The sequence below is a fragment of the Maniola jurtina genome, chromosome 15, assembly GCF_905333055.1.
Source record: "Maniola jurtina chromosome 15, ilManJurt1.1, whole genome shotgun sequence".
NCBI classification, from domain to species: Eukaryota; Metazoa; Arthropoda; class Insecta; order Lepidoptera; family Nymphalidae; genus Maniola; species Maniola jurtina.
The window spans coordinates 768,633-796,605 of record NC_060043.1 but is presented as its reverse complement, the minus strand read 5'-3'; the positions used below and the strand labels follow the sequence as shown (position 1 = coordinate 796,605).

The 27,973-nt window shown below is 38.8% G+C and overlaps 1 protein-coding gene across 1 annotated transcript; it reads right to left on the bottom strand.

Annotated features, from left to right (window-relative positions):
• Window positions 1-88: 88 nt before the first annotated feature.
• LOC123872313 (protein halfway) lies at window positions 89-27,973 on the bottom strand. The gene is made up of 10 exons (XM_045916524.1): window positions 27,544-27,973; window positions 8,650-8,745; window positions 6,858-7,044; window positions 5,568-5,693; window positions 3,911-4,111; window positions 3,164-3,333; window positions 2,649-2,837; window positions 2,165-2,320; window positions 1,650-1,754; window positions 89-882 (listed from the first exon to the last, which is right to left on the bottom strand). Exons 1-10 carry the CDS (start codon window positions 27,571-27,573, stop codon window positions 604-606), a joined length of 1,539 nt encoding a protein of 512 aa, XP_045772480.1. The 5' UTR covers window positions 27,574-27,973; the 3' UTR covers window positions 89-603.

Below are 27,973 nucleotides of genomic sequence, written 5' to 3'. Positions count from 1 at the left end.
ATATTCTCACGGATGACGGAGAGAACTCGGATAACGGAAATCGGAGCTAGTGCGTAAGCTTCCATACAAATAAGTAGTTCTATGACTACTTCGGAACTTTTCACGGATTCGGATCGGATGCAGCGCGTAATCGTCCTTATTTATAGAGCGCACTTTGGCTTTGCTCAGACTTATGCCAGTGTTACAGATTTATGTAGAATAGGTAGATATAAAATATAAATCTAACTCTGTCATACGAAAAAAACGACGACGACGAGAGAGAAAAAAAACTTTGCCTTAAGTCTCAGTTAAGTCAGAGTGCGCTCTAAAGATTTCACCCTAAAGAGTCAGTTGCATATCAGGCATTTATAAACTCTTAAAGTTAAAGACTACCAAGCTACTTTGGGTTGCCCTAATTAGGGTTCGTTAATATTTGACCTTTGACTCCGTCTCTACTCGAGGACTTTTCGACCATCCTATACGACAAGCACGGCTTGATCATTGCCACTTCAGCTTGATAATGGTTAGGCCTACGTAGATGACCTTGCGGATCTTAATTATTTCAGAAAAACTCCTTAAACATTCAATGTATCACATAACTTTTTAAAGATCCTAATATATAATTTATTCGCATAACCAATCGCACGGCAGCCGAGGCATCTTATTCGCCGGCCAGGGAAGGTACCCAGCAGTTTTGAACACCCAATAGTCGTACGAGACTTTGCTTATTAACAGTACTAGTATGAGAACTTCTAGGCCTATGATGTAGTAGATATAGTCAGTCCAGTCTCTGGGTGTGTGGCACACTTGAGACTCGCGCAGGTCCACCACGCCGCCCATGTTGTCTTCGCATTTCAGGCCTTTGTAGTCTGGTATGTTTTTGAAATGTTCGAGCAGCCATGGCTGGAAAGAAGTTAATCATTCTAAGTACCTACATAATCAAATTGCGTAAGAAAGGTGAGTTGGTATCCAAATAAAACGCAGCTCTGGATTTGCTTGCCACCAGTTTTTGTAATATTGTTTTCACACTAATATTATAAAGGCGAAAGTTTGTATGTGTGTGTGTGTGTGTGTGTGTGTGTATGTTTGTTACTCCTTCACGCAAAAACTACTGGACGGATTTGGCTGAAATTTAGAATGGAGATAGATTATACCCTGGATTAGCACATAGGCTACTTTTTATCCCGGAAAATCAAAGAGTTCCCACGGGATTTTTAAAAAACCTTCATCCACGCGAACGAAGTCGCGGGCATCAGCTAGTTTGTAATATTTTGTAATATTAAACAAGTTGTTAGAACATAACGGCTTATGCCCACGACTTCGTCGGCGTGGACTACCAACCCCCTATTTTACCCCCTTAGGGGTTAAATTGTCAAAAATCCTTTCTAAGAAGATGTCTGTGCCATAATAGCTATCCCGATATCGCAGACGATACTGCCATTGGCGCTATTAGAATGCCATAAGCCTACGTTGTCGTATAAGTCTACAAATTGCGAAAAACCAAATTAAATTTGAATTTCGCGGTTAGACCCGTTAATTCACCTTAAAGTAAAGTAAAATAACCATCCGGATGCGATACCCAGGGATATCTGTATGGGATAACTTGGTACTCATGTACCAAGTTTTTTAAAAGTGTGTTTTTGTTATGAGACAGTTTTTTTTTTATTTACCTTGAGTACTTTTTCAGTGTTACAGTCACAATGAATATAGTTGCCGGAGATGAACAACGAGGGACCCACCGTCTCGAAACGATCGGACAGAATGTATGTATGGATCTGTAATACAAGAACAAACTTAAAATTAATAAAATAATGGTTGTTCCGTACCACAAAAAGAAAAAGAACTTTTATACGATCACTTCGTTATCTGTCTGTCTGTCATCTCTGTCAAGAAAAGGAATAGTTTTTAGGGTACTCCCCGTTGATCTAGAATCATGAAATTTGGCAGGTAGGTAGGTCTTATAGCACAAGTATAGGGAAAAATCCGAAAACCGTGAATTTGTAGTAACATCACAAAAAAATTAAACTAATTGAACACTAACAAATCACAAAAAAATAATTAGTTTACTAAATCATATATAGATGGCGCTGTCTATCATTGACTTGCAGTGGTAACATAATATCGACTGACTTGGCGATGTTGATCTGGTCACAAGCAGCTAAAGCCACATGGAAGAAGTTCTTACCGTCTTGAGTTTGTTGTGGGCGATGGAGAAGACCATGAAGTGATCTATGAACTTAGTGCCTTCCAGGTCCACGATGTTAGCGATGTCGTTGTGGTCCACAAACAGTTGCCGCACGTGCTCGTAGCTCTGGTCCGACACGGGCTGCAGGGATGTTATCTGCAAGAACAAAACACTTTACAACCTTGTTCCTCCTTCACCGATACTATACCTACTGTAGAGAATTGTAAGATCTTGGGCCAGGCAATAAGCCGTATATATCCTTTTTTTTTTAAATAGCGAGCAAACGAGCAGACGGCTCACCGTATGTTAAGTGATTACCGCCGCCCATGAACATTTGCAGCACCAGAGGAACCGCCGATGCGTTGCCGGCCTTTCAGGATTTGTTGGTCCGCCCCTTGAATAACCCCACGTTGTAATCTAGTGGGAACACCGCCCATGGGAGTTGATTCCACATCAAGAAAAATTTATAAGTGCGCCAACTTACGTTGTTGTATGAAACGTTGAGCCTCGCGGTGTTGGGCGGCAGGTTGGTGGGCATCTCCTTCAGGTGGCGCTGCGAGCAGTCCACCAGCACCGCCACCACGTTGTTGACGCCGTCCACCAGCTCGAGCCGGTCGGGCACGCACGTGCAGTTGCTGCCCGCTGGCTTGATGTCGCGGCAGCTGATGTTGAGCTGGGACAAGCAAAAGATTAAGAACTATTAAAAAACCGGCCAAGTGCGAGTCAGACTCGCGCACTGAGGGTTGGGTATTTTTTCCGACATTTTGCAACGATAAATCAAAACTTATTATGCGTAAAAATAAATAAAAATTTATTTTAGAGCACTTTCTCTCGTGAAGGAAAGAGTTGCCCTGGAAAAGAACCAGTTGAAGCGAAGGTTAAGAGCACCTTGTCGAAATTATGGAACATCACCAGCTGCTGTATGTCTCCAAGTCTTTAGTATTGGTTCAAAACCAGCGAACAATTGGAGGGAAGTAGAGGGAGAAAATCTCAGCGTACCTCTTTCTGCACCCTCAGATGGTCGATGGGAACAATGAGTACGTCCTTGAACCAGTTGAAGCGCAGGTCGAGCGCACAGAACGTCTTGTCGTAGTTCAGGAACGTCACCAGCGAACTGTTGTTCGTCTCCATTACTTTGAGGAAGTGCTTGCAGGGGAGGTAATTGTTGCCTGAGAAATAAAAGTATTGTTTTAACATTTACCTCAGGATGTTTAAAAATTATAACTTCTAGGTCTTCCGCTTGGAGTGCAGCTGGCTATAGATGAAATTCAGCTTTTAAACAAAGCCGTTTAGTATCTGCTAAGTTTAACGCTGAAGTGTGTTGTCGCTCCAATTTTATCTGTTGGTTGAATGTAAATTGTAGCGCCATTCGGAACCAAGCTATGACGGTTCGAAAATACGACGAAACGCTTCCAGAAAACGGAAATAGTGCCCCGTCCCTTTGTTAAGGTGGAGTACGCTTACCTAGAAGATGCCTATTCACTCTTGACTTGAAGGTACCCATATTAAAAGTAGAGGCGAAAACTGATGCCGGAAGGGCGTTCCATATCCTAGGGGTTCGGATTAGAAACGAGGAAGCAAATCGTTTAGTCCGAGGAATTTCAACTACGCTCGTCTTGACTGATATACCAAGCTTAGTACCTACACCAAGTTCATGAATATAGTGGATAAGACTGCGAGTGCAAAGCAGGCATGAATTTTGTCTACAGGATCTATCCCTGTAGATGTCAGTTCAAAACTTCTTACCAGATAAATCCACGGATATTTTCCGGTTGCTCTGCACCAAACTCAGTGGGAACTCGGTGAGGTTGTTCGTGGACGCGTCAAGTAATGTCAGGTTGAAGAGGTAAGCGAAGGGCCGCTGGATGGGCGGCTGAAGAGTTGCGCTGCTCAGGTTGTTGTTGGATATATTCAGACAAGCGATTGAGGAGTACTTTGGGAACTGACCTGGAAATTAAAGAAGCTATGGTTAGTTCCGTCGTGGTATAAGGACACGTTTAACTAGGTAGACCGGCATGCGCTTGACTGATATCACACCAGATAGTAAGTGGTGATGCAGACTAAGGATGTCTGCCTGGAATATACTTTGGTCACTCTTCTTTTGAAGGTTCCAATATTAATAGTGTAGCTGAGGGGGAAAACGGAAGCCGGAAGGGCATCCCATATTCTAGCAGTGCGTATAAGAAACGAGGAAGCGAATCGCTTCGTGCGAGTCCGTGGAATTTCGACTATGTAGGACAGACCTGTACGATGCCGCGCGGTCCGATAATAGAATGGCGAGGGCTAGATGTAAGTAAAAAGGAGTAGCAGCCCTCAAATATTTTGTCAGAATGACCCGTCTAGTGTACTGATAAACTATACGGACTAGTTCATTGTCCCCTCCGCCGTTGTCTAGCGTACTGATAAAATTATTGATTTCATCTGTATTTGTAAGCTAGATTATAATTGGTACTTACTGATAAGTTTTATCTCTTGAGTAGGTACCTTTAAGTTTGGCTTTAGCTATTAATAACTGCTTAAATCTTATAAATAGAGTAAGTAGATAGATACACTAGTCTGACATTGAAATAAAAATAGACAAACTTTTTATTCAAAAATTTTCTTCACAAAATGCTTTTGCAGATTTATTAAGTGAATCTGCCACAGGTTCGAAATACGTTTTCTACCCAAAAACCAGAAAGAAACTTGGCTACTGCTTTGCTAGATGAAGGAGCTGGTCTACTCCATAATGTATACTTAGATCTATAGAATACATATGTACTAGATATATACTGGCTACTTAGATCAAACACTTACTGCCATTATTCCTCTTCATTTCCGAGAGGAAATCCTCAGCTTGCGTTAAAAAAAGATAGAGGTAAATAGGTAAGAAAGTGGGTACGGTACATAGATTTATTAAATTGTTTTATATCAATTGTATGTAGTGCATATAATGAAGATATGTCAAACATCGCATTGGCTAAATGCGAAAAAACCGGCCAAGTGCGAGTCAGACTCGCGCACCGAGGGTTCGAATACTCAGTCGTAGTTTTTCGACGTTTCGCGTTTTGTTAGTTCAGCTCATTGAACGGTTAGTGCGATGCTCACCAGTGATCTTGCCGATGGTTCCGTCGGTGAGCGCCATGGACGTGAGGCGCCGGAAGATTGACTGCGACACGTCCAGCTCGGAGATCGTCGCGTTCAGGACGTGGAGGTGCGTCGTGTTTTGTTAGTTCAGCTCATTGAACGGTTAGTGCGATGCTCACCAGTGATCTTGCCGATGTTTCCGTCGGTGAGCGCCATGGACGTGAGGCGCCGGAAGATTGACTGCGACACGTCCAGCTCGGAGATCGTCGCGTTCAGGACGTGGAGGTGCGTCGTGTTTTGTTAGTTCAGCTCATTGAACGGTTAGTGCGATGCTCACCAGTGATCTTGCCGATGTTTCCGTCGGTGAGCGCCATGGACGTGAGGCGCCGGAAGATTGACTGCGACACGTCCAGCTCGGAGATCGTCGCGTTCAGGACGTGGAGGTGCGTCGTGTTTTGCGTCACTGAAACGAAACCGTCACATTTTAAATTATATCTCTAAAATTATTGCAGTCGATTGACTGAAATCATATGATGTTATTTAGTTATCGTTGGTTTCTGTTTATGGGCAAATTGCTTTCAGATTTCTCATTAACAAGTATAAATTAAAAATTCATAACACCCCCGACAAGTGAAGGTTACAGTAAATAGAAAAGAGCTGATAACTTTCAAACGGCTGAACCGATTTTCTTCGATTATAGCTCAGAACATTCTCGATCCAGCCACCTTTCAAACAAGAAAAAAAAACTAAATTAAAATCGGTTCATTAGTTTAGGAGCTACGACGCCACAGACAGATACACAGATGCATATGTCAAACTTACCTATAACACCCCTCTTTTTTGTTCGGGGGTTAAAAAATAATATGTTGTGTCTACTCAGGTAGGTACCTATCAAGTCAAGTAACTACATGTAGTATTAGGTAGATAGGTAGGTAAGTATGTCTTTAATATTGTCGCAAATATGTAACATATTTACACGCCCGCACCAAATCCCAGTGCAATAATAGCTTCGTCTTGTTCTGATTGCGAGCTATTTTTATTGTCAAGGCTGTCTGTTAATTACATTTCTATTATCTAAATCTCTGGCTGTTATCTTTACACAACTAAATATGTCATAGAGGGTATACAAATGACAAGTTATATTTAGTTAATTAATTTAAACATTTCACTAGCATTAAGTAGGTTTTCAGAAGTGGGATTGGATTGGATAAATTGGATTTAGGGTTCTTCTTAAATCCAGTTGTAAAATTGATTTCCCGGGATAGAAATTTGCCCATCTCAATTTCCGGGACGCAAGCTAACCCTGTGCCAATTTTCATATAAATCGGTTAAACAGATGAGCCTTTAAGAATCCCGTGGGAACTTTGATTTTCCGGGACAAAAAGTATCCTACGTATCCGGGATGTAAACTAACTTTGTACCGAATTTTATCAAAATCCGTGAAAAGCTAGTAGACTGACAGACAGACACACTTTCGTATTTATAATATTATAAGTAAACGACGAGCCATTTCTTACTTCCCTCGTCGTCTCGCTCGTATTATATTATTGGCTATATTAGCTCGTCTCGATGAACAGGTTATAGACAGGGCACAATATGTAGTGTAGTGTGTACAGTAGGTACTCACTGGTGATAGCTAAAGCCTCCTTCAGACGGAAGCTGTCGACGTCACAGCAGAACACGGAGTCGGGCTCCAGTCGCTTGCACTTCCCGTCCGTGGGGCAATCCTTGCGCGATAGATGGAAGCATTGGCCCAGCCTCGTCTCTACGCGAGGAGGCTCTGGCTTTGGGTTCTCTGTTGACTGTGGGTGCGCCTGAAAAAAACATTCAATGAGAAATTACGCCACTGTGCATCAGCTAAACTAGCTTTGGGATATTGCAAAATGTCCTACCTATTTCAGATCTAAGATGGTCAACTTGTGGCCCGCATTTTTAAGAAATCGATATGGGTGTCATTTCTGTGATTTTTCAGCGTGCTGATTACAAAAATGACAACCATTTTCAAAATCAAAGTGGCTGATGTCAAGGAGGCTCCAGAATTTACGTAAAAACCTTGGTGGTTCAACCTCCTACCCTAGGTAGGAGCAATCCTAGTTATCCTACCAAAGGAAATACACTATCTTGTTAACGAAACGCCGTACAAATTGTTTTTTAAGGAAGTTTTGTTCATTTTAAGGCTAGAAGCATCGCGAATTATATAACACTAGATGATGCCCGTGACGTCGTCCGCGTGGATTTAGATTTTTTTTAAATCCCGTGGGAACTCTTTGATTTTCCGGGATAAAAAGATTGCCTATGTACGCGGATGCAAGTTACATCTACCAAATTTCATTCGGTTACGGATGGGCCTTAAACAATCCCGTGGGAACCCTTTGATTTTCCGGGATAAAAGTAGCCTGTGTCCGTCCCCGGGATGTAAATTAACTCTCTACTAAACATAAAAATCGGATCAACCGTTGGAAAAACCGGAAAAGCTAGTAGACATACTGACACACTTTCGCATTTATAATAATATTAAGTATGGATTTAGTATTAAACTAATATTAATAATAAATATGGATTTATATAGGAAGTATGGTGGATATATATCTTGTGATCTTAGCGTAGAAAGTGCAAGATAGGTTAGTTGTAAACTCGTATGTTATTCATAGTCTTTAGTGCCTCTATGCAAGCTCACCGAGCGCTCTCCGATGCCCGAGGCCCTGACCTACTCGCTAAACGACCGACGTCTTTAAAAACTTCTTTAGAGTGAGTGCTCTTTAGAGTCACGTAATAATATGATGGCATATGCTATTGCAATCAACATGGGCGGGACTACTTACCCAAGAACGATCTGATGTACTCGTATGAACAACGCGAATCAATAGGTAGGTTAATTAGGGTTCCGTACCTCAAAAGGAAAAACGGAACCCTTATAGGATCACTTTGCTGTCTGTCTGTCTGTCTTTCAGTCCGTCCGTCCGTTTTTTTTTATTTCTTTTTATAGATTTTTATTTATTTTTACGCATAATAGTTTTTGATTTATCGTGCAAAATGTCGAAAACAATACCCGAGTACGGAACCCTCGGTGCGCGAGTCTGACTCGCACTTGGCAGGTTTTTCTTTTTTTTTATTTGCAAATTGATTTGTATTATAAGACAAACTAATGACATTTGAAATTATTGTTGTACTAGCTGACGTCCGCGACTTCATACGCGTGGATTTAGGTTTTTCAAAATCCCGTAGGAACTCTTTGCTTTTCCGGGATAAAAAATAAACTATGCGTTAATCCATACAACTTCACTTTTACAAACTCTCGGAATTCAGTCCGCTCCTCAACCGTTGAGCTATTGAGTCTTCAATGGCTATTAGTGCGATAGATGTGATTATTTGAAATTATTCGCGATGTATGATTTAGATTAAATAGATAGGTATCATACCTCCATACTTTTGTATTTAGAGTCGACCTCCTCCATCCTGGTCTCCGTGAGCTGCAGGTGCGCCGTCAAGCACGCCAGCAGCGCCCACACCATTACCTGCCAACAAACCACAACAATATGACGATCAGGATTTTTAGAGTGCCGTACCTCAAAAGGAAAAAAGGAACCCTTATAGGATCACTTTGCTGTCTGTCTGTCTGTCCGTCTGTCGTGTCTGTTAAGAAAACCTATGGGATAGTTCCCGTTGACCTAGAATCATGAAATATGGCAGGTAGGTAGATCTTATAGCACAAGTAACCATGGATTTGTGGTGACATCACACAAAAATGTGTTCTTGAACAAATACTCGTACCTAATTAGTATTTTCAATTTTCAAAGTCAGAGATACCAAGTGTGGATCGGAATGCTCAATCGCTTGTCAGTACGGCTTTGCCAGTAGGGTGGTAACTAACCACGGCCGAAGGCTCCTACTAGATCAGACCAGAAATTCAGTCAGTAATACCTGAATAGTTAATAGTAGATACCTAAGTAAGTACTGGAATTATAAGTACAAAGCGGTCATTACATCTGATTGGTAATACAATATTCGTTATGCATCTCAGTTACTAGACTATATTTGGTTTGTGAAACACTTAAATTCACCCACGCGTAACATTTTATAGCAACTCAGTTTGTTTTGATGATTCTTAATTCCCAAATATCATGACCAGCCTATTCATATATGTCGGCGGTACCGACTTTTAGCTGTCAATACTTTGCTCACTGAGCATTACGTCATCTCCCCACTGTCGTCGTTGGACTATAAAATCAGACACGCTGTGCGTAGCGAGGCATTATTCGTCCGGTTGTTGCCGAGGACACTTCTCAGTAGGAATAGTCTGTCGTACTGTAGGTTTTAGAGTAGTGGTTACCTAAAGTGGTACTGTTAGTTAAACGAGTTGTTATTGTGGTGGTTAGGTTAGATGGTTGGTTTGGGACCGGTGTAAGGGGTGGAGGAGCCGGTCTAGGTAGGTTAGGTTAGGTTTACCTAGTTACGCTGGTAGTTGTGACATGCAGTAAACGGAAGTATTGTTCTTAACACGTCTGAAGATCGCCTAGTGATCGAAGCAGACCCTAAGGATCTTCACCTGCCTTCATCAATTCTTAAACAATCCTCGGCTCGATCCGACATATACTCGTACATATCAGTGTGTTATTGACTATAGTGCGTTTAAGTATGTATTAATTGTAGAATTTGTAGGTATATTTTAAATGTTCCTTATTAAATAAATTAAATAACATTGATTTGATCATCATTATCATTATTAATTAGGATCCTTAGCCTTAGGATCGAATAAAAAAAGACAATTCATTTACATACAATAAATGCAATAAATGTACTTATGTATAATTAATAATTATTGATCTTGTTTGCCGGTGATCGAAGCTCGTAGCGCAGTATGCAAACAAGGAGGTCTATTTGCTAATCGGAGGCATGTTTTCGACTCCAGGACTCGCCCTGTAAGTATGCTCCGATGGCTCCGGCAATAAGGCGATAAATACACAGCCTTTTTTTTATAAAAATCCAGTGGTTGGGCTATGCTCACAAACATGTTCTCAAAAAACATTCGAAAATCAATTCGAAAATGTTTTTAAAAACATTCGAAATTCGAATTAGAAAACATACTTTCGTTTGTGATCGGTTGGTGAACCAAAATGGTTAGCACCCCCTGAGATTTTTGTCTCTATCATATGTATGAGAATACGTGACAGAGAGAGCGCTATACTAACTTCTTTCCGCTGATAGAGTATAGGTATGCGGTCAGTATGCAAACAAGGCGATCTATTTGCTAATCGGAGGCATGTTTACGACTCGAGGACTCGCCCTGTGTGTTCGGGCAATAAGGCGATAAATAGACGGGCATATTGTGTAGGAAAACAGTGGGTGTGCCACGCTGACATAATATTTAGGACTATAAAGCTTAACTTACTCAATAATTTTAACTCGTAAACTTAGGTAGGTGGTGGGACTCATAACAGGGCTCATTAAACAAACGCCATTTCGTTATAGGTGTCCTCTGTGTAGGGCCTGTATGGAGGTCGATGAAACACCGACACACGTGCTCCTAAAGTGCACGGGCAGAACATCGAGACTCGAGAGTGCCATTTGGGATCCCCAACCTCACATCATGAAGCCCTCGGCAACCTGGGCGGTCTACTCGGCTTCTGGAGCGAGCTTGGATGGCTGGAGTGAGGACTTCGGCGGGGAAGGCCACGCACAACAGACGGAAACGTTTAAGTGCGGAAACCATCGATATATTATATCGATGGTTACTAGGTAATATTCTTAATAACTAATCTTAATTATTCAGAGTGAAGAAGAAGAATATTACCTCGCAATCATCAAAAGATACTAGGTATATACTACTACTATACACTATACTAGATGATGCTGTGATAAATCAAGCTAAAAAATTATGAGTTTTTGATAAATAAAGTTGTCATATTATAATTATCTAGGTAAAAATAAATAAATAAGTGGGTAACTAATGTCTTTCACGATTTTTGAAATCGAGAGATTTCCCTCCCTCTTCTCCCTCCCACAAAGTGAGAATACTGGAGTACTGTTATAAATTTTGTGACACTGGTAAGTAGTTAAGTACATAGGTACCTACTTACTTTTGTATTTTGTAAAAGGTACCTAAAGTATGCCCTTTTGGATTTGTCATAAGTCATAACTCATGACGTCACTCATGACTTCAGTCTTCACTGTTATAGTCGATTCTCTGTAACATAGTCCTTACGACATACCATGTAATGTTAGAGGCATGACATCTAAGCCTGTGGTCTATTTGCGTTATCAGCACTGATAAGAGGATTCCTATGTTTACTGAGAGCAATCTGGGCTTGTGTTATCATTAACATTATTATGCATATAGGTAGGTACATACTTATATAAAACGAAAACAGCTATCATTTACTGTAGGTATGTATTTCATTTGGAAGGGAAGAAATTTCGGTCTTTTTACTATTTTTTTAGAATCTATGCGAGACTATGGAAGAGTACCTATACTTTTTTGAGTACTAAAACTGATATAAACAATTCAACTATCTATTATTTCGGAGTGTTACAAAAGAACATGACGTGTGGAAGTCCCTACAAGACACCTATGTCCGTGTCTAAGTGGGCGTCTATCGGTCTTTTTTGGACCCACTAACCCATTCTAAATACCGACAATCCTCTTCGGAAGTGACCAAAGCTTACACCTACCTTCTTAAGATCAGTTTCAAAACGTACACAGCATCCGATACACCATTATAAATTGAACTTGATAGTAATAGAGGTGAAAATTGCTTGTTATATTCTACTTTGTTTGGTTCTTATGAGGAAAGGAAGTGGAGTATTGGATAATTGGTGGCGGCCGGTAACCGCTCATATGTGACGCTAGCAAGTCTCAAGTCTTAAGGCTGAGACAAACAAGACGCGTGGCGGCAGCGTGGCGTGATGGCAACTGACAGTGCCGGCTTTACCTATAGTGCACGGTGTGCAAAGCAAAATCTAAAACCTAAAGTTTGGTTATATTAGATATTTAGAACATAAATATTCATGCGCCCTTATACTTGGGCACTTAGGTTCTATTGAGTAATATTATCTTAATATTATCAGATGCTCACAGTATTTTATGACATCACTAGATTTGTTTAGTGAAATACGGCCGTATTCACAATCATTACTATGAGGTCTCACAGTGCGCTCGAACGCATAGTGTAGGTTCCACCAATCAGATCATTGTAAATTGACGTGATACAGTCATCTGATTGGTGGAACCGACACTGTGCGTTCGAGCGCACTATGAGATCTCATAGTAACGTTTGTGAATACGGGTGATAGTCTATTTGAGTTGTCGTTTTAACATCTCCCGGGCGTTAGCCATATTCCTAAGGGAGTTGGCTAACTCCCGGCTTATGCCATTTCGCTGTGACATATATCATAGACTTCTATCCAACATTTAGAATATTTAGATATAACTATAGTATTTCCTTGTAACTCCTAGAGGCCGCGTTTCACACGCTGCCGTGTCGCGGCTTGTGTGTTCGGGCTTTAGCGTTGTAATTCTCAGGACAGCTCACTGTCTAATGTCGTACAAGGATGTAGACGAAAATACTTTTGATGACTAGCGCTCTACAGGTGAATTTAGACCAAACGAGCGAATTCTAGCTCTATGCTTACACTGTCAAATTCTCTTTGGATAAACCAAAGTAAGTTAATTACTAGTACCTGGTACCTAAAAAGTACCTTCCTAATTCCATGGGATAAGTAAATCAGAGATCGAGCATTGCTCTATTTTTAGAGTTCCGTATGCGAAGCAGTATCTAGGTACTCATGTGCCTAAAGGGTACCAACGGAACCCTATTACTAAGCCTCCGCTGTCCGTCCGTCTGTCCGTCTATCTTTCTGTCAACTTCGTGGATTTATTACGATAGGTTAGAGTCAAAATTTTTACGGAATGTGTATTTCTATTGCTGCTATAACTAAAATAATAAAATGTAAAAAGTGTTAATCCTTGTACGATGGTACGGAACCTTTCGTGAGCGAGTCCGACCCGAACTTGACCGTTTTTTATATTTAACTTATTCCTGTGCCAACTGCTAAATGCTAACAATGCATACCTATGTATCTAAAGTGATAACAATACATATCATGTACCTATCTAAAATTGTAAATTATTATCAATGCTAAGTGTTATATTCTATGCATAAAAGGTTAAAAGATGAATTGACTACTGACTTACAGACCTACAGAAACTTGAATTTTTTCCTGTAGGTTTTCTGTATAACGTAGATCCCACGAGCAGAGAGTTTTTAGAATTTCCATCAGTGCAAAGCCGGGGTGGGTCGCTAGTGATAAATTATATCGAACAACGATTCCCATACGAAAGTGATAACACGATCATGATTCATGATAGTGAGTATCGTTATCGGGATAGCTTGACATAGTATCGACAAGTCTTTTCATATGGATGATGAATGATGATGGATCCTCCTTACCAATATTATAAATGCGAAAGTGTTTCTGTCTGTCTGTTTGCTAGCTTTTCACGGCCCAACCGTTTAACCGATTTTGATGAAATTTGGAAAAGAGTTAGCTTACATCCCGGGAAAGGACATATCCCGGAAAATCAAAGAGTTTTTTAAGGCTTCGTACGTCCGAATAATAAAACGGTACCCCATATTATTATGATCACTAGCTGTGTCTAGGTCTGTCTATCTGTCCGTCTGTCACAGCCAATTTGCTCCAAATCTACTGACCGATTAAGTTGCCTACAAATAATTGAATTTCTTTGTGTTTTAACGGTGAAGGGAAACATCATTCGCGAGGAAACCTGTACCTATGCCTGAGAGTTTTCCATAATGTCCTCAAAGGTAAGTCTGCCGATTGGCACTTGGCCAGCATGATGGACTATGACCTAAACCCTTTTCATTCTAAGAGGAGACCCGTGTTTAGCAGTAGGCCGGTGATGGGTTAAGATAATGATGATGATTTAGGTATCTCTGCTTGCATATATGTAGTTAGGCATAGATATCTACTATCTAGATTCTACAGAAAATATTATACATGTGAATATACCTAAGCCTGTTTCCACCCTGCAATAGAAATAAGTTACCGATATTTATAGAGATCAATAGATGTCGATGAGACGAATTTATTGAAGTCCCGCTGTGAATAGCCATCTTGCTAGGACGTATTTGCCTCAACCATCGTAATATGCTCATATTATATCGTAACTAGGTATATCTAATAGATACCTAGGTGCAGTACGCGACAGGTTGAGATGGCAATCGGGGTATGATGCGGCGGCACATGAGCAGATATGCGACACCCCGCACACCCGCACGTCACCCGCGCTCGCCCGCACCGGGTTAGCGCGGGGGCTGTGACCCCGGTTGCCATCTCGACCTGTCGCGAGCTTGTATACTTGATACAACTGGGGTAAGGTTGTTGAAGTTATTAAGTACATAATATACCTAACCTGTATTTACTCGCATACCTACCTAATTGTAGCCTGTAGGTACTATTTATATACGTATAGTTCTAGAATGATTATAAATAAATACCTACTAAAATACAGTATAACTGTACGCTTGCTTATCGTAGGAGCGATGACCACTGGAGTCTGAGGTCGAGATCTATAGAGCGCACTTTGTTTTTTTTTTTTGGCACTATCGAAACGAGACAACGCTATACTGCTAAGTGTTAACATAAAACCATCTCGTTTTAACTTGAGCTTTAGTCTGAGCAAAATCAAAGTAACGTTTTTCTCTCTTTTCTTTCTTTCTGTCTCAGCCTGAAGCTGGAAAGTTCTAGAGTGGAGACCGCGAATAGGTAAGTAAACGTAGTGTGGGGACGTCCAGCAAGACAGGCCGATGACCTGAAGAAGGTGGCGCGAAGCGGGTGGAAGAGGAAGGCGGAGGACCATGTTGGGCGGATGGATGAAGAAGGCGCAGGACCAATATGTTTGGACTTAGGAGGCGCGCTCTTGATAAGGCCTGTGTCCAGCTGTTGACTCATGCAAGCTGATGGATTGGAAGCCTTAATAATTAACCTATACCTACTTTCGCATTTTCGCAGATTCTAATCAATTAATTTTAATCTAGTCACCGGAAAACATTAATTTTGTTTTACGAGACATCGATATCGTAAATGTCCTTTATAAACACATATAATGCATAAATTAAGAGCAATAAAATACTAAGAAAGGATATCGGTGTATTAAAATTTAAATATTATTAAATGTCTACATACCTAAATAAAATTATAACTGGCTGCCTGAACAATTTTTTTACATAGGGAGGTATTCATAAGTTTCCTCTTAATTACGAGTAAATATAAAGAATGTATAATAAATAATATAATAATATAGTTTCCTCTGAACATTAATGGCGGTCTCTAAGTTAGTACCTAACTATCTACAAATCTTCTACAATACAATCTACTTATCTAAAAAAATCATTAAGTTTGATTTGACATACAAAGGTGAGCCAAACTAGGTACCTACCTACATTTGTTTGGAACCTCTCACCACACCCTAGTCTGAGAAGAAGCCGAAAACAAACTCATCCAGTCCCAATATTAAGGCAATCGCATCACAACTTAAATATACGTACATATATAAACCTACATTGTAATATAATAAAAACAGAAAACATTGAAATAAAAAAGCAGTGAAGTTGGGCCGTTCACCTCGCTTTGTAACATCAAAAGTGCATCTTGCATTGTAACTCTTTAAAAATACATCATCCTTGAACAGCCAGTCACGTCCTACGCTATGACTGAGGTAGCGTAGACATACGACAATACAGCTACACATTAAAAACATGATAAAACTTTAAGTTTGGTTTTCCATAAAAACTTTAAAGCCGCGAGTTTGAGAACTTTGAACAGACGTGTCTTACTGATTGTTTCATACAGCACAAGTGTAAATTAAAAATTTATAACACCCCCGACAAGTGAAGGTTACAGTAATAACTAGAAAAGAGCTGATAACTTTCAAACGGCTGAACCGATTTTCTTGAATTATGGCTAAGAACACTCTCGATCAAGCCACCTTTCAAACAAAAAAAAACAAAATTAAAATCGGTTCATTAGTTTAGGAGCTACGATGCCACAGACAGATATGTTACGGGCAATTTGATAAGTCCGGGCACTATTAATAATGGCCGGTCTGTATTAATAATGCCCGACTCAAATGGGCAATGTGATTAAAACAGCATGATTAATCACTTTTCCCGGCCCTTATGAATAATGCCCACCCTATCTTGGGCAAAGTAATTAAATAGGTGAACTGTACTGTTTTTGTTTATTAAATGAAAGAACCTAACCTAGCCTAAGTTTTTTTTTATACGTGGGAAAATCCTCATGGATACCACCGTGCTCGGGGAGGCGAGGTGGTTATGTTGGACTCTTACCGACTAAAACCCCACGGCTTACCGTCTCAATTGTTGTTGCTGGGCACAGGGACACGAACGTATTTATCTGCGACCCAGCTAACGGCGCCCGCCAAGGCAGGCCCAGCTCTGGGACTAAAAGGGGCCCCAACACCGTTTAAGGCTCACCGGAAAAAGGGCTTGCCTTCCAACTCGAGGACCTACTCTTCCGCGGGTAACAGACTCCCCGTGTCTACTACCCGGAGACCCTACTCAAGGGGGCAAGCGACGGTCGTGTGCAGCTCACCTGCGCCCGATTATCTTGCGGCGCATGGGATGAGAGCTTTCGGCTTCCTCTCTCAGCCGCTCCGCTGCCTCCTTCTGCGTCATTACTTCCTCGCTGAAGAAGACCATCGCTTGCCAGGCCCTCTCACTGTCGACCATGGATTTAGTCACGGCGGGCAATGAGAGGTCCTGCCCCATAATATCCACCAGTGACTGGCGAGGCTCCGCCCACGCCGGGCACTCAGCCAGCGTATGTTGTGCCGTGTCTGAGACACTACCGCACTGGTGGCATTCCTCTGTGGGCTCTCTTCGCGCCGCCCTGCACAGGTATCTTCCAAAGCACCCGTGCCCCGTAAGAACCTGTACAAGGTGGAACGTGAGTGCTCCATGCTTCCTCTTCGTCCAATCCTCGAGGATGGGATGGATAGCTTCGATAATCTTATGAACAGCAGTGGGTGACTCGAGCCTCCTCTGCCAATGGAAGAGGAGTTAAACTAACCTAACCTAAGGCCCTCCCCCCGCACGTACGGGCCCCTGCCAACGGCCGCGGTCCAATTTATCAAATTGCCCGGCTACAAGTAGGGAATTATTCATACTGCCCGGTCCAAGTGATAAATTCAAGCTATCTTAAACACTAACTTATTACATGGACCACGGGCCGTCGGGCATTATTAATAATGGCCGGTCGAAGTGATAAATTAATCACTATGCCCATCGCTCTTGGGCATTATTAATAATGGCCGGCCCTTATTAATAATGCCCAGTTAATCACGTTGCCCGTAACAGATACACAGATACACAGATACACACATACACACGTCAAACTTATAACACCCCTCTTTTTTGGTCGGGGGTTAAAAATATACGAATCCTTGAGCATTCATTCCTACGCTATAAAATAGCGGTATATCTGCAGGTAGAGCAGACATACAACAATACCCTAAATCAAGAATAAGTCAAATATAAATATAAAAACCGGCCAAGTGTGAATAGACTCGCGTACCGGGGTTCCGTACTCGGGTATTTTTTTCGATAAGTAAATCAAAGACTTTTATGCAAAAAAAAAAAAAAATTGTTTTATAATGTAAATGTAAAGCTCTTTTATATGATACCCCTTGGTATTTCATATGAAAGGGCTTTACCTGTATACTAAAACAGATTTTTGTTTTTGATTTATCCAGCAAAATGTGGAAAAAATACCCGAGTACGGAACCCTCGGTGCGCGAGTCTGACTCGCACTTAGACGATTTTTTTAGTATTGCAGCATTGATAGCGTGTGAAAATAGGTGAGCGATGATTAATCATTGACTATCGAATACGCGATTAGCACATGAATGCGATAAGTATAACGAGTTATGTAAATTGACAGACAAAATCAGCAAAGGTGATGTCTATAAATAAATGCCTTTATTTTTAGAATTTAATTAATGCGAACTGTAGCATTCTTCGTTTTGTCAATATAGGATATCGGATAAATAAAATTAAAAATAAAACAAAATCTTTTAATGGCTAATGCTATTCGAATATCCTACCTATATGAGTTCGTATTTATGATGATTACTTAAAAATAGAGGTGGTTGTTACAAATACTTGTAATTATAAATTAAAAAACCGGCCGAGTGCGAATCAGACTCGAGGGTTCCGTACTTGGGTATTTTTTTTTGACATTTTGCACGGTAAATCAAAAACTATTATGCCTAATAAGATGCATAAAAATAAATAAAAATCTGTTTTAGTATGTACACGTAAAGCCCTTTTATATGATTCTTCACTTGGTATAGTTATTTTGCTTTGAAAATTGAAAATACTAAGTTCATGACCATTACATGACATTTTAACATTTTTTGTGATGTTCACAAATTCACGGTTTTCGGATTTTTCCCTTTATTGTGCTTTAAGCTCTACCTACATGCCAAATTTTATGATTCTAGGTTAACAGGAAGTACCCTATAGGTTTTCTTGACAGACGGACAGACAGACAGATAACAAAGTGATCCTATAAAGTTGCTCACGCACTTGAACTGCACTGCAACTGAACTGCAGCTGTAGTTCAGTTCGAGTGCGTGGTTACCTTAAGGGTTCCGTTTTTCCTTTTGAGGTACGGAACCCAAAAAATTGTAAAATGTTGCCATATGAAAAGAATTACGAGTTTCTTGTCGGCTCGTCTTAGTAGAATATGTTTTCCGAAGAGATAACAAATACAAATATTTTTCTTCTTTTCATTTTAAGTACCTACCTAAGTACTTAAGTAAAGTAGGTACGAGTAGATAAAGACCTCGTATTGAAAATTAAAATGTAACAAGGTCTCGAAGTTTCCACGCAGTCTACAAGAGCAGGCAAAAGGCATCGGTTTTCCATTGTTTTTCGCTCCACAGTCAACACTCGACACCTGTGCCGGTTGCCGCATGAATAAGTATGCATTTAACAGGGCTCTCTCCGTCACTCGTTTCATACAATCGTAGTTCCAATTTCATTTGAATATTAAGCAACCAAAGTCTATGAAATTTTGCAGACATATTCTAGAAACTAATATCTATGCCTGTGGTTTTCCAGATTTTTGTTAAAATATTCGGTTTCAAAGTAACGCGGTCTTAAAAATTTACATACAAATCTTTGAGCCCCTGTAATTTTAAAATTACATATTTTTAGAAAAATCTAAAACACCACAGACACAGATATTAGTTTCTAGAATATGTCTGCAAAATTTCATGGACTTTGGTTAGTTAATATTCAAATGAAATTGGAACTACGATTGTAATGAAACGAGTGACGGAGAGAGCCCTCTTAAATAAATACTTCGCCTTTGTTTTGCATACTGAATAAATCTGAGTGCAATAAAGTAAATTATTTAGCTTAGAATTTAGCTTGCCTTATCGAAAGTCATTCAAAATAGGTATGTAGTTTGCGTTCAAAAAAAATTAAGAAAACTGGGCCAGGAAAATTTTTGAGTCTTCATTATATACCTATGTACAGTATTTAAATTTTTTTATTAAGTAGATATAGCTAATGTAATAAAAAGCGGCAATAGACTCGTAGTCAGTATCCTATTCAAGGGATCTGGGGATCGATTCCAGACACGTATAAGTTTCTTGTCGACTCTGCTCTGTGGAATCATTTTTCCGAACCGTTGTTAGAGTACCCTATAACTACATTATAATATTATGTCGTTAAGCCACAAAATAAGTTAAAATCATAAGTTCAACAGGTTGATACGTCAGGTTTTGTTACTTTGGATCAAAATTTTCCTTGACTAAGGTAAATCATGTAGGAATGAATACTGATTTGTGCAACCCACTTTCCTTTTTATTGGTAGTCTAAGTTTAACGCTAACCGTAACATAACTGTAACCACCTGTCATGCAAATGGATTAAGTACTTAGGTAATTAACCCCGATAAAAACTTTATTTCCGTTAGATAAATATTCATTGTAATAACGTTGGGCTATTTTAGAACACATCCATACAATGTGCATAAAAATAGAAACAAGATGGCCGCGGAGTGCGGTGTGCATGTTTAATGTTTATAACATTAGCTCAGTTGATAGCTAATTGGCGGCAACTCCATTACATAAGCACAAATCTGCGTAAACTGTAACACAGAATTCCTTATTAGGTAATAGAAATAGCATCAGCATAGTATGGATTTTACATCTCACCAACGTAGGTAGAATTCAAGCCTTAAAACACTTCAGCGTTATGCTAAAAATTAACCTTAATTGCCATATTTTTAAGCTTAAGTTCGTCCACACATCTACAGGCAGCGCGCCAAGTGGAAAAGTTGTGGAATTAAAATTGCTGGGTACTGAATTTTTGACCAAAAATCAGGGATTTTTAGGTTAATTTTACTTTGACCTTATTGTGTTTTGACTCTCGAATTATATCAACGTTGGTGCGATGTAAAATCTCGTACAAACCTAACATTTTAGGCATCACAAACTGTAAAAAGTATGCATCAAGTGCCTAATATGGTTCTGAAAGAATTTTCGGATATGCATTGTTATTCAGATAATAATTCGATAAGATTCGTGTAATGACACGAAAAACAATGTATGAAGATACAAATCTATCTTCTTATATGTACAACTATATCTTGATGGTGACCTTGCATCGGAAAGCGCAGCGTTAGCATACTATACCCCCACTAGGTGAACCATTGGACATACGACATCAAACGAGTCGCAGGAAGCCACTGGATTCGGGTGGTGCAAGATTGTGGCGTAAAAGTCCCCACAAGAGACCTATGTACAGCAATGAACGTTTATGACGACGATGCAAATATACGTCTATTTCACAATAATATGCACTGATAGTTCACTAATCATATCAGTGCGGTGACAAGTCAGACTCCCTTGCCATTTCTATACCTAGGTGTTCTGAATTCTGTGGCCTGTACAAACGCAGCGTGGAATGCGCCCGCATCACTAAGCCGGTTTTAAATGCACCCACCTAATATAACTTTGTACCTATCATGAAATATAATTTAGAGAGGATCTAGAATCTTTTCCAGATATTTCTATTTCTTGCTAGTAGCAACAAATGTGTCGAGGCAATTTTGATTTGAAGAAATTGTTGGAACTGGCTGTAAACTAAATTGTTTATATTTAAACTTATTCTTATTATTATTCTTTTTCTAAAATCCTTTTGTTTTACGTTCGATGACTTTTTATCTCACTTCAAATATATATCTCAAACAGGACGTCCAAGCTTTTCTTTTTACTGATATTTTTCCTATAAATTCAAAATATCCCAACAGAAATTCTTCAAATTAAAAAATAAAACCGACTTCAAAAACCAAAAACACTAAAAAGTAGAAAATAATTTTTGTTTAGCTACACATGTAATGTACCTAGGTATGAAGTCGAGCGAGCATATTAAAACAAAATTAGAAATCCAAGAGTGAAGCTCGCCCGACTTCATACCTAGGTACATTACATGTGTAGCTAAACAAAAATTATTTTCTACTTTTTAGTGTTTTTGGTTTTTGAAGTCGGTTTTATTTTTCTTTTGAAAATTTTTTATTTCACGATTGTTAGTGGCCCCACTGTACTATAATATGCTATGCCCAGTTAAACACTAAAACATTTAATCAGCCGTTGATTCGATAATAATTATCAGCCTTTTTAAATATCAGTGAACTCCACCTTTTAAGGTTTAATTTAACTTCTTCATCGTCATCATTATTTCAGCCTACGTACTGGTGAAAATAGGCCTTTCCTAAAGAGTGCCACCACACCCGGTCCTCAGCCTTTATTATCCAACTACGTCCCTAGCACGACAGAATATTTCCAAAAAAAAAAGCTATTTATTACACTTCTTTTGCTCTTCTTCAAGAAAAAGCTTCGAAGTCATTAATTTGTGTGATCTGATCCCACAACGGATCCAATCTTAATTAATTTGCCGGATACGTAAAAAACGACAACAGGTTTCGCCGGAAGACGGATAAAATTAATCTTACGAATAAGTTCCGTTACTAAAATACTCGTCGGCAACTTTTTTGGTGGCGTTTATCATGGTGCTTGTAAGTTGTACCGGGACCGTTTAGTCGAATAAAAACTGTTTGATGATAGCAAAAAGCAATGACGCACTTTGAGGTTTGAGGGAGAGGAATTATTTACTATCGCCAAAATCTAAATCTCTGCCAGAGGACTGGACCACTGGTCAAAAATAGGCGGCTTATTGAAGGCTTGAATTATTATTTTTCCAGTTTTTTTTTTAAAGAATGCTAGGGCATCTTTCTTCTTTCTGCTCGTGTAACATTTATCATTACTCGTGAATACTTAACTTTTTCTTTCTTTAATTGATCATAAAGCTTTTATAAAAGATCAAGCTGTGAATATTCCAAATATTATCACAATCATTGTAATTGACTGAAATGACAGTAGTTCAACAATCTTACTATCAGTTAAGACGAAGAAAGATGTTGTGAAAAGTCCGACAAATTGGATGTTATTGCCATTACCGCTTCTGTCAAAGTTCAGTGCTGCGATAATTATAGTTCAGCGGGTAGTCGAACCTACGACCCTTTAGTTTTCATTTCACACGAAAACTGTCAAGTTTTTTTTTAGATTTCCATACTCGATGAGTGCCAAAGGGGGCTTATTACTAAGTCTCCGCTGTCCATCCGTCCTCCGTCCGTCGATCTGTTTGTCAGCGGGCTGTATCTGATGAACCGTAATAAGTATAGAGTTAAAATGTAGAGAATATTTATTTTTATTGCCGCTATAAAAATTAACAATTAAGTAATAAAAAAAATAAAAATGACTGCCATGAAAATAAAAAAATTGAATAATACTATTTTTTGTACGGTGGTCGGAACCCTTCGGGTGCTTTTCATTATTAACGTATTGCCATTGCGCTAAAACTTCTAATTACTTTTTTTTAGTATTTGAGTTGCGCAGAGCGGACGGATTATATTTTGTCAACTATTGCGCTGAGTAAAAAAAGGGAGAGGAACCTCTATGTCTACTCCTAGGCGTGTTTCTCGTATCCAATCCAGCTACAACAATAGTATGTTGCTAAAATAATACCTAGTTCGTTAAACTTCGTGATTCACAAATGTTTACGTCACTTTTACTATAAATCACACTTTTTGTTGCTCGTAGTTGTTACTCCTTAGTGCAAAATGTAAACTACAGCTAATTTGCTCATTGATGCTTTATACTACGTACGAAAAACGGAGTATGGCAGTATGGCAGACAAACAGGCAGATAGACAGACAGACAACGAAATGATTCTGTAAGGGTTCCGTTTTATCTTTTGAGGTACCCTAAAAAGATCAACTGCTGAGTTTCTTGCCGCATTATATTCTGTTTTCCAAACCGGTATTGGTAGGGTCTTGACATAATATCCTGAGACGCCTCTAACCTGACGTGGACGGCACCGCTGGGTTTTTTAGTGGGTATGCTATATGAATGCAGCACAAATGCATTGCCAGTGAGCCCCACATACCCGCTTTTGAGCGGCATGCGTAATTGCATTTTTACCAGCGGAAAAAAAAAAAACAAAAAAAAAAGGTCTTGACATAATAGTTAGTAGGTACCTATATGTGATACAGGCGGTCATTTTTAATGATGAATTAAAAATTCATATCATTTCATTCGAGTGAAGACGCAACTGAGGCAGCAATAACATAAGTCCTAACGATAACAAGTAATTAGACTGGTCAAAGATCCGCGGCTAATTCGATTGCGAGCCGAGTGCCGACCTCTCAATTGATGGGGCTTGACACTTGTCTTGTTTTATTGAGCTTACGGAAGATGGAATTCAATTGTAAATGTAATTGACTACACTTCCGTCCCACTACTTAAAGATTACTAACTTTTAGGGTTCCGTACCTCAACAGGAAAAACGGAACCCTTATAGAATCATTTCGTTGTCTGTCTGTCTGTCTGTCTGTCTGTACTCTGTCGTGTATTTCAAGAAAACCTATAAGTACGGTATTTCTCGTTGACTTAAAATCATGAAATTTGGCAGGTGGGTAGAGTCATAGGTCACGGAAAAATCCGAAAATCTTTAACATCACAAAAAGAAAATTAAGACGTGTTCATGAACAAATAAAGTATTTTCAATTTTCAAAGTAAGATAATTATACCAAGTGGGGTATCAAAGGGCTTTACCTGTACAATCTAAAACAGTTTATTTTTATTTTATGCATAATAGTTTTTGATTTATCGTGCAAGTGTTGAAAAAAATAACCGAATACGGAACCCCCTGAGTCTGACTCGCACTTGGCCGGTTTTTTATTTTTGTATTCCACGACATGTTAGCGTTTGACTGCATTTCAAACTAATGACAGGTTATTAATTTCATTTCAATCATTGTAAGTAGTATTCAGTGTAGAGCATGGTACCTTCTTGGTAGGTATAGGCTATATTATACCTAATAGTTTAGGTAGTAATTTAAACTAGAGATGCTACCTATCTCCTAAATCAATATTATACATATGTTCTACAATTTGCTTGTTTGTGAGTTTGTATGTAGATGATAGGCAGGTTCCTACCTCCGGAACTAATGATCAGATACTGAAAATTCTTTCATTGCTACCAAGATTCCATTAAAGCTTTTCTTTAAAAAATAGCTATTTGTTAATAAAAACAAAAATTATGAAAACATAATGTGGTGTAAAAAATTCATGAGTGAAAATGAATTTATCGATATTTTTAATGATTGTTACAAGTTACAACTAACATTACTAGTTAGGCACTTATTATCGTTTTTTTTTTTATTAAGTTCTCTCAAAACATAATTCACAAGATTCAACCTATTCATTTTTGTTTATTTTCTTGAATATTATCTTTTCAGCTGTTTACTGTTGTTTACTTAGGTTTTTTAAGATTTTGAAATATTTCAAACTTTCTTTACGAAAGAATAGATAGGTAGGTAAGTACTAAGTAGGTGCTTACTAGTTATTTACAATGTCGAAATCACCAGCAAAGATCATATTTTTAAAAATCCTTACCTGGGTAGGTAGGTACTTACTTAATTGGCTAATTGGGCACGATGTGACAAATTAATAATATCTTGTTTTTATGTAGGTGCTTTAGTTAATTAAGTCAATTTTTAAAGCTTTATTAAGAATATTTTCGTGTAAATACCTAGGTACCTACATAATCATGACCAACCCATCGCCGGCTCAATACTGGTCTCCACTCTGAATAAAAATGGTTTCGCCATAATCAACCACTGGAGAACTCTCATACGTATACAGATTTTTTCACAATGTTTTCTGTCACAGTTGCGTGATGATATTTAATTGCTTAAAATTAGGATTTAATTTTAAAAATAATTAATTATCTTCTAGTATTTAAAAGGTAGTGGGTTCGTTGACTACTGTATTTTTGTGCATTCATTTTTTGGTTCACGAAACTTGAAACTAATTAACTTCCGTCACATAATATTTTCACTTAATTTGTTTTCGCGATAGGCTATTAAAGCACTTTCTTGCCATTCCAGTTAACACGAGTCCACAAACATGTTAAAATGTCAGCAGTTTTAATATTTTACGATCGCATTACTAATCCAAGTTATTTTTAGCCGTAAGCATATATTATTGCGACACTATTATATGTCATCTGCCGAGAACAAATCCTGCTTTGTTCGTTTAAAAATAAACCTACATGGCATTTTAATTGGAATCGCACTCAATGGAATTATACGGTCTAAGTATATTTACTTACTTTAATCATACTATTATATATTCTGTGCTTTAATGTTTTTGTTTAAATAGATAAGTACCTTGAATTTTAATGTGTGTAAATGTTTACTTTAACTACGACTTAACTATGGAATGGAAATATTTCTTCATACGATTGGTAGGTAGGTAGGTATGTAGGTAGGTACGGAGCCGTGATTGCTTAGTCACTAGTAGCTCAAACCACGTGAGTTCCAAAGGATTCCATAATTCGAAGCTATGCCTTCGATTCTTCAATCTTTTAGAGTAAGAATTTTAATGTAGGTAGGTACTTAGGTATTAATTCATGATGAAGGCTGAGATAAAATAACTGTCGACTCTTATGACTTATTCTTTAGTATATATAATTTCGTATAACAATATTTGATTGACGGTTTTACTATAATGAACTGAACTTCCTACTCAGACCACTTCTAAAGCCTATCCGTGTTACGCATTGGATGCCATTGCCAGCCGCTTCCAACCGATTCTTACACAAGCTCAAAGTTTTTTAAGTGGTCGGGCAGACTTACACCATTAATTATATCGTGGTTCAAAACGGATTTGATATTTGTAAACGTAAATTATCTGAAAAATAATCGCTTACAAATCTAATTTCATCTACCTAGTTACTTATATATAATTTTTTTCATAATAAAAAGAAATTACGCAGAAACACTCAATTTTTCAATGATAGCTCTAAAATCTTTTGATTTATGGTTGAACATTAATAGAAAATTTAATATAAGTCTAACTACTTATAAAACTCGAATAGCAACAACTAGAAGCTGGGCCTATGCCAGTTCCCTCTCTATATCAGCAAGTTAGCAAACTCGGAGAAAAATAGAAAAACTTTCTATACTAACGTCCACTTTACTTTCTAATACATTGGGTTTCAATTATATACCTACTTGTATGTAATGTAATCCAACAAAAATAAAACTGCATGAATTCTAACATCATTGAATAAATACCTACTAGTTATATTCATTTCTCATAATATTTCAGAATACATATACATATAGGTAATATCTAGTAGATGGCTACTAAGTAGCTACCTACTTACTTCTGAGAAGTGATGCATCAATGACGTTTTAATAAGGAAAACAATACCAAAACAAAAAAAAAAAAATGTAGGTAGTTACCTAAGGTAATAAATAAACGCTGGTAACATATTATTCATAACAACATTCACGGGTTCGAGTTCTGGTAGAGGCAAATTGGGGATTTATAAGCTCTAAATTATCCCCGGTCTGGTCAGGAGGCTTCTGCCATGACTACTTACCACCCTACTGGCAAAACCGTGCCACCAAGTGGTTTAGCGTTCCGGTCCGACGCCGCGTAAAAACCGATAAGGAGTATGGGTTTAATAAAACATGCGATATCTATACCTACCCCTTCTAAGTTAACCCGTTTGACCCGTTTCCATCTTAGACTGCATCATTACTTACCACCAGGTGAGACTTGGCAGGTAAACTTGCAATGGAATTTAAAAAAAAAATTAAAACAATGGAAGTAAACAAAAAAACCACTCACATCAACAACACGACCTCTCGTTGCAATCATTTTTTAATTTAGGTCTGCCGCTGCACCGATAACAAAAAATCAACAATGCACAAATATTTCTACAACACACTCCTTGCCCCGATTTAAAACTTCACAACTTTCAAAGTCTATCTGAATCTAATAAATGTGCGCCCGGAACGGCGATCACTGTGATATAGAGCCATTTTTCACTTTTCGTAATAAATGAATAAGTCACTTTAGGTACAAATCGTAAAAATTGACGATCACTTTTGACGTACACGCACTAAACACATGTAGCGAGTCTAATTCGGATCGACTCCAACTTGGCAAAACACAAAACTGAATAGTTTACTGATGCGTACGCTACACCCGTATAGCTAGTAACAGCATGACGGTACTCTGCAGGCGAGATAAAGACGGCGACTGAATTATCAACGCG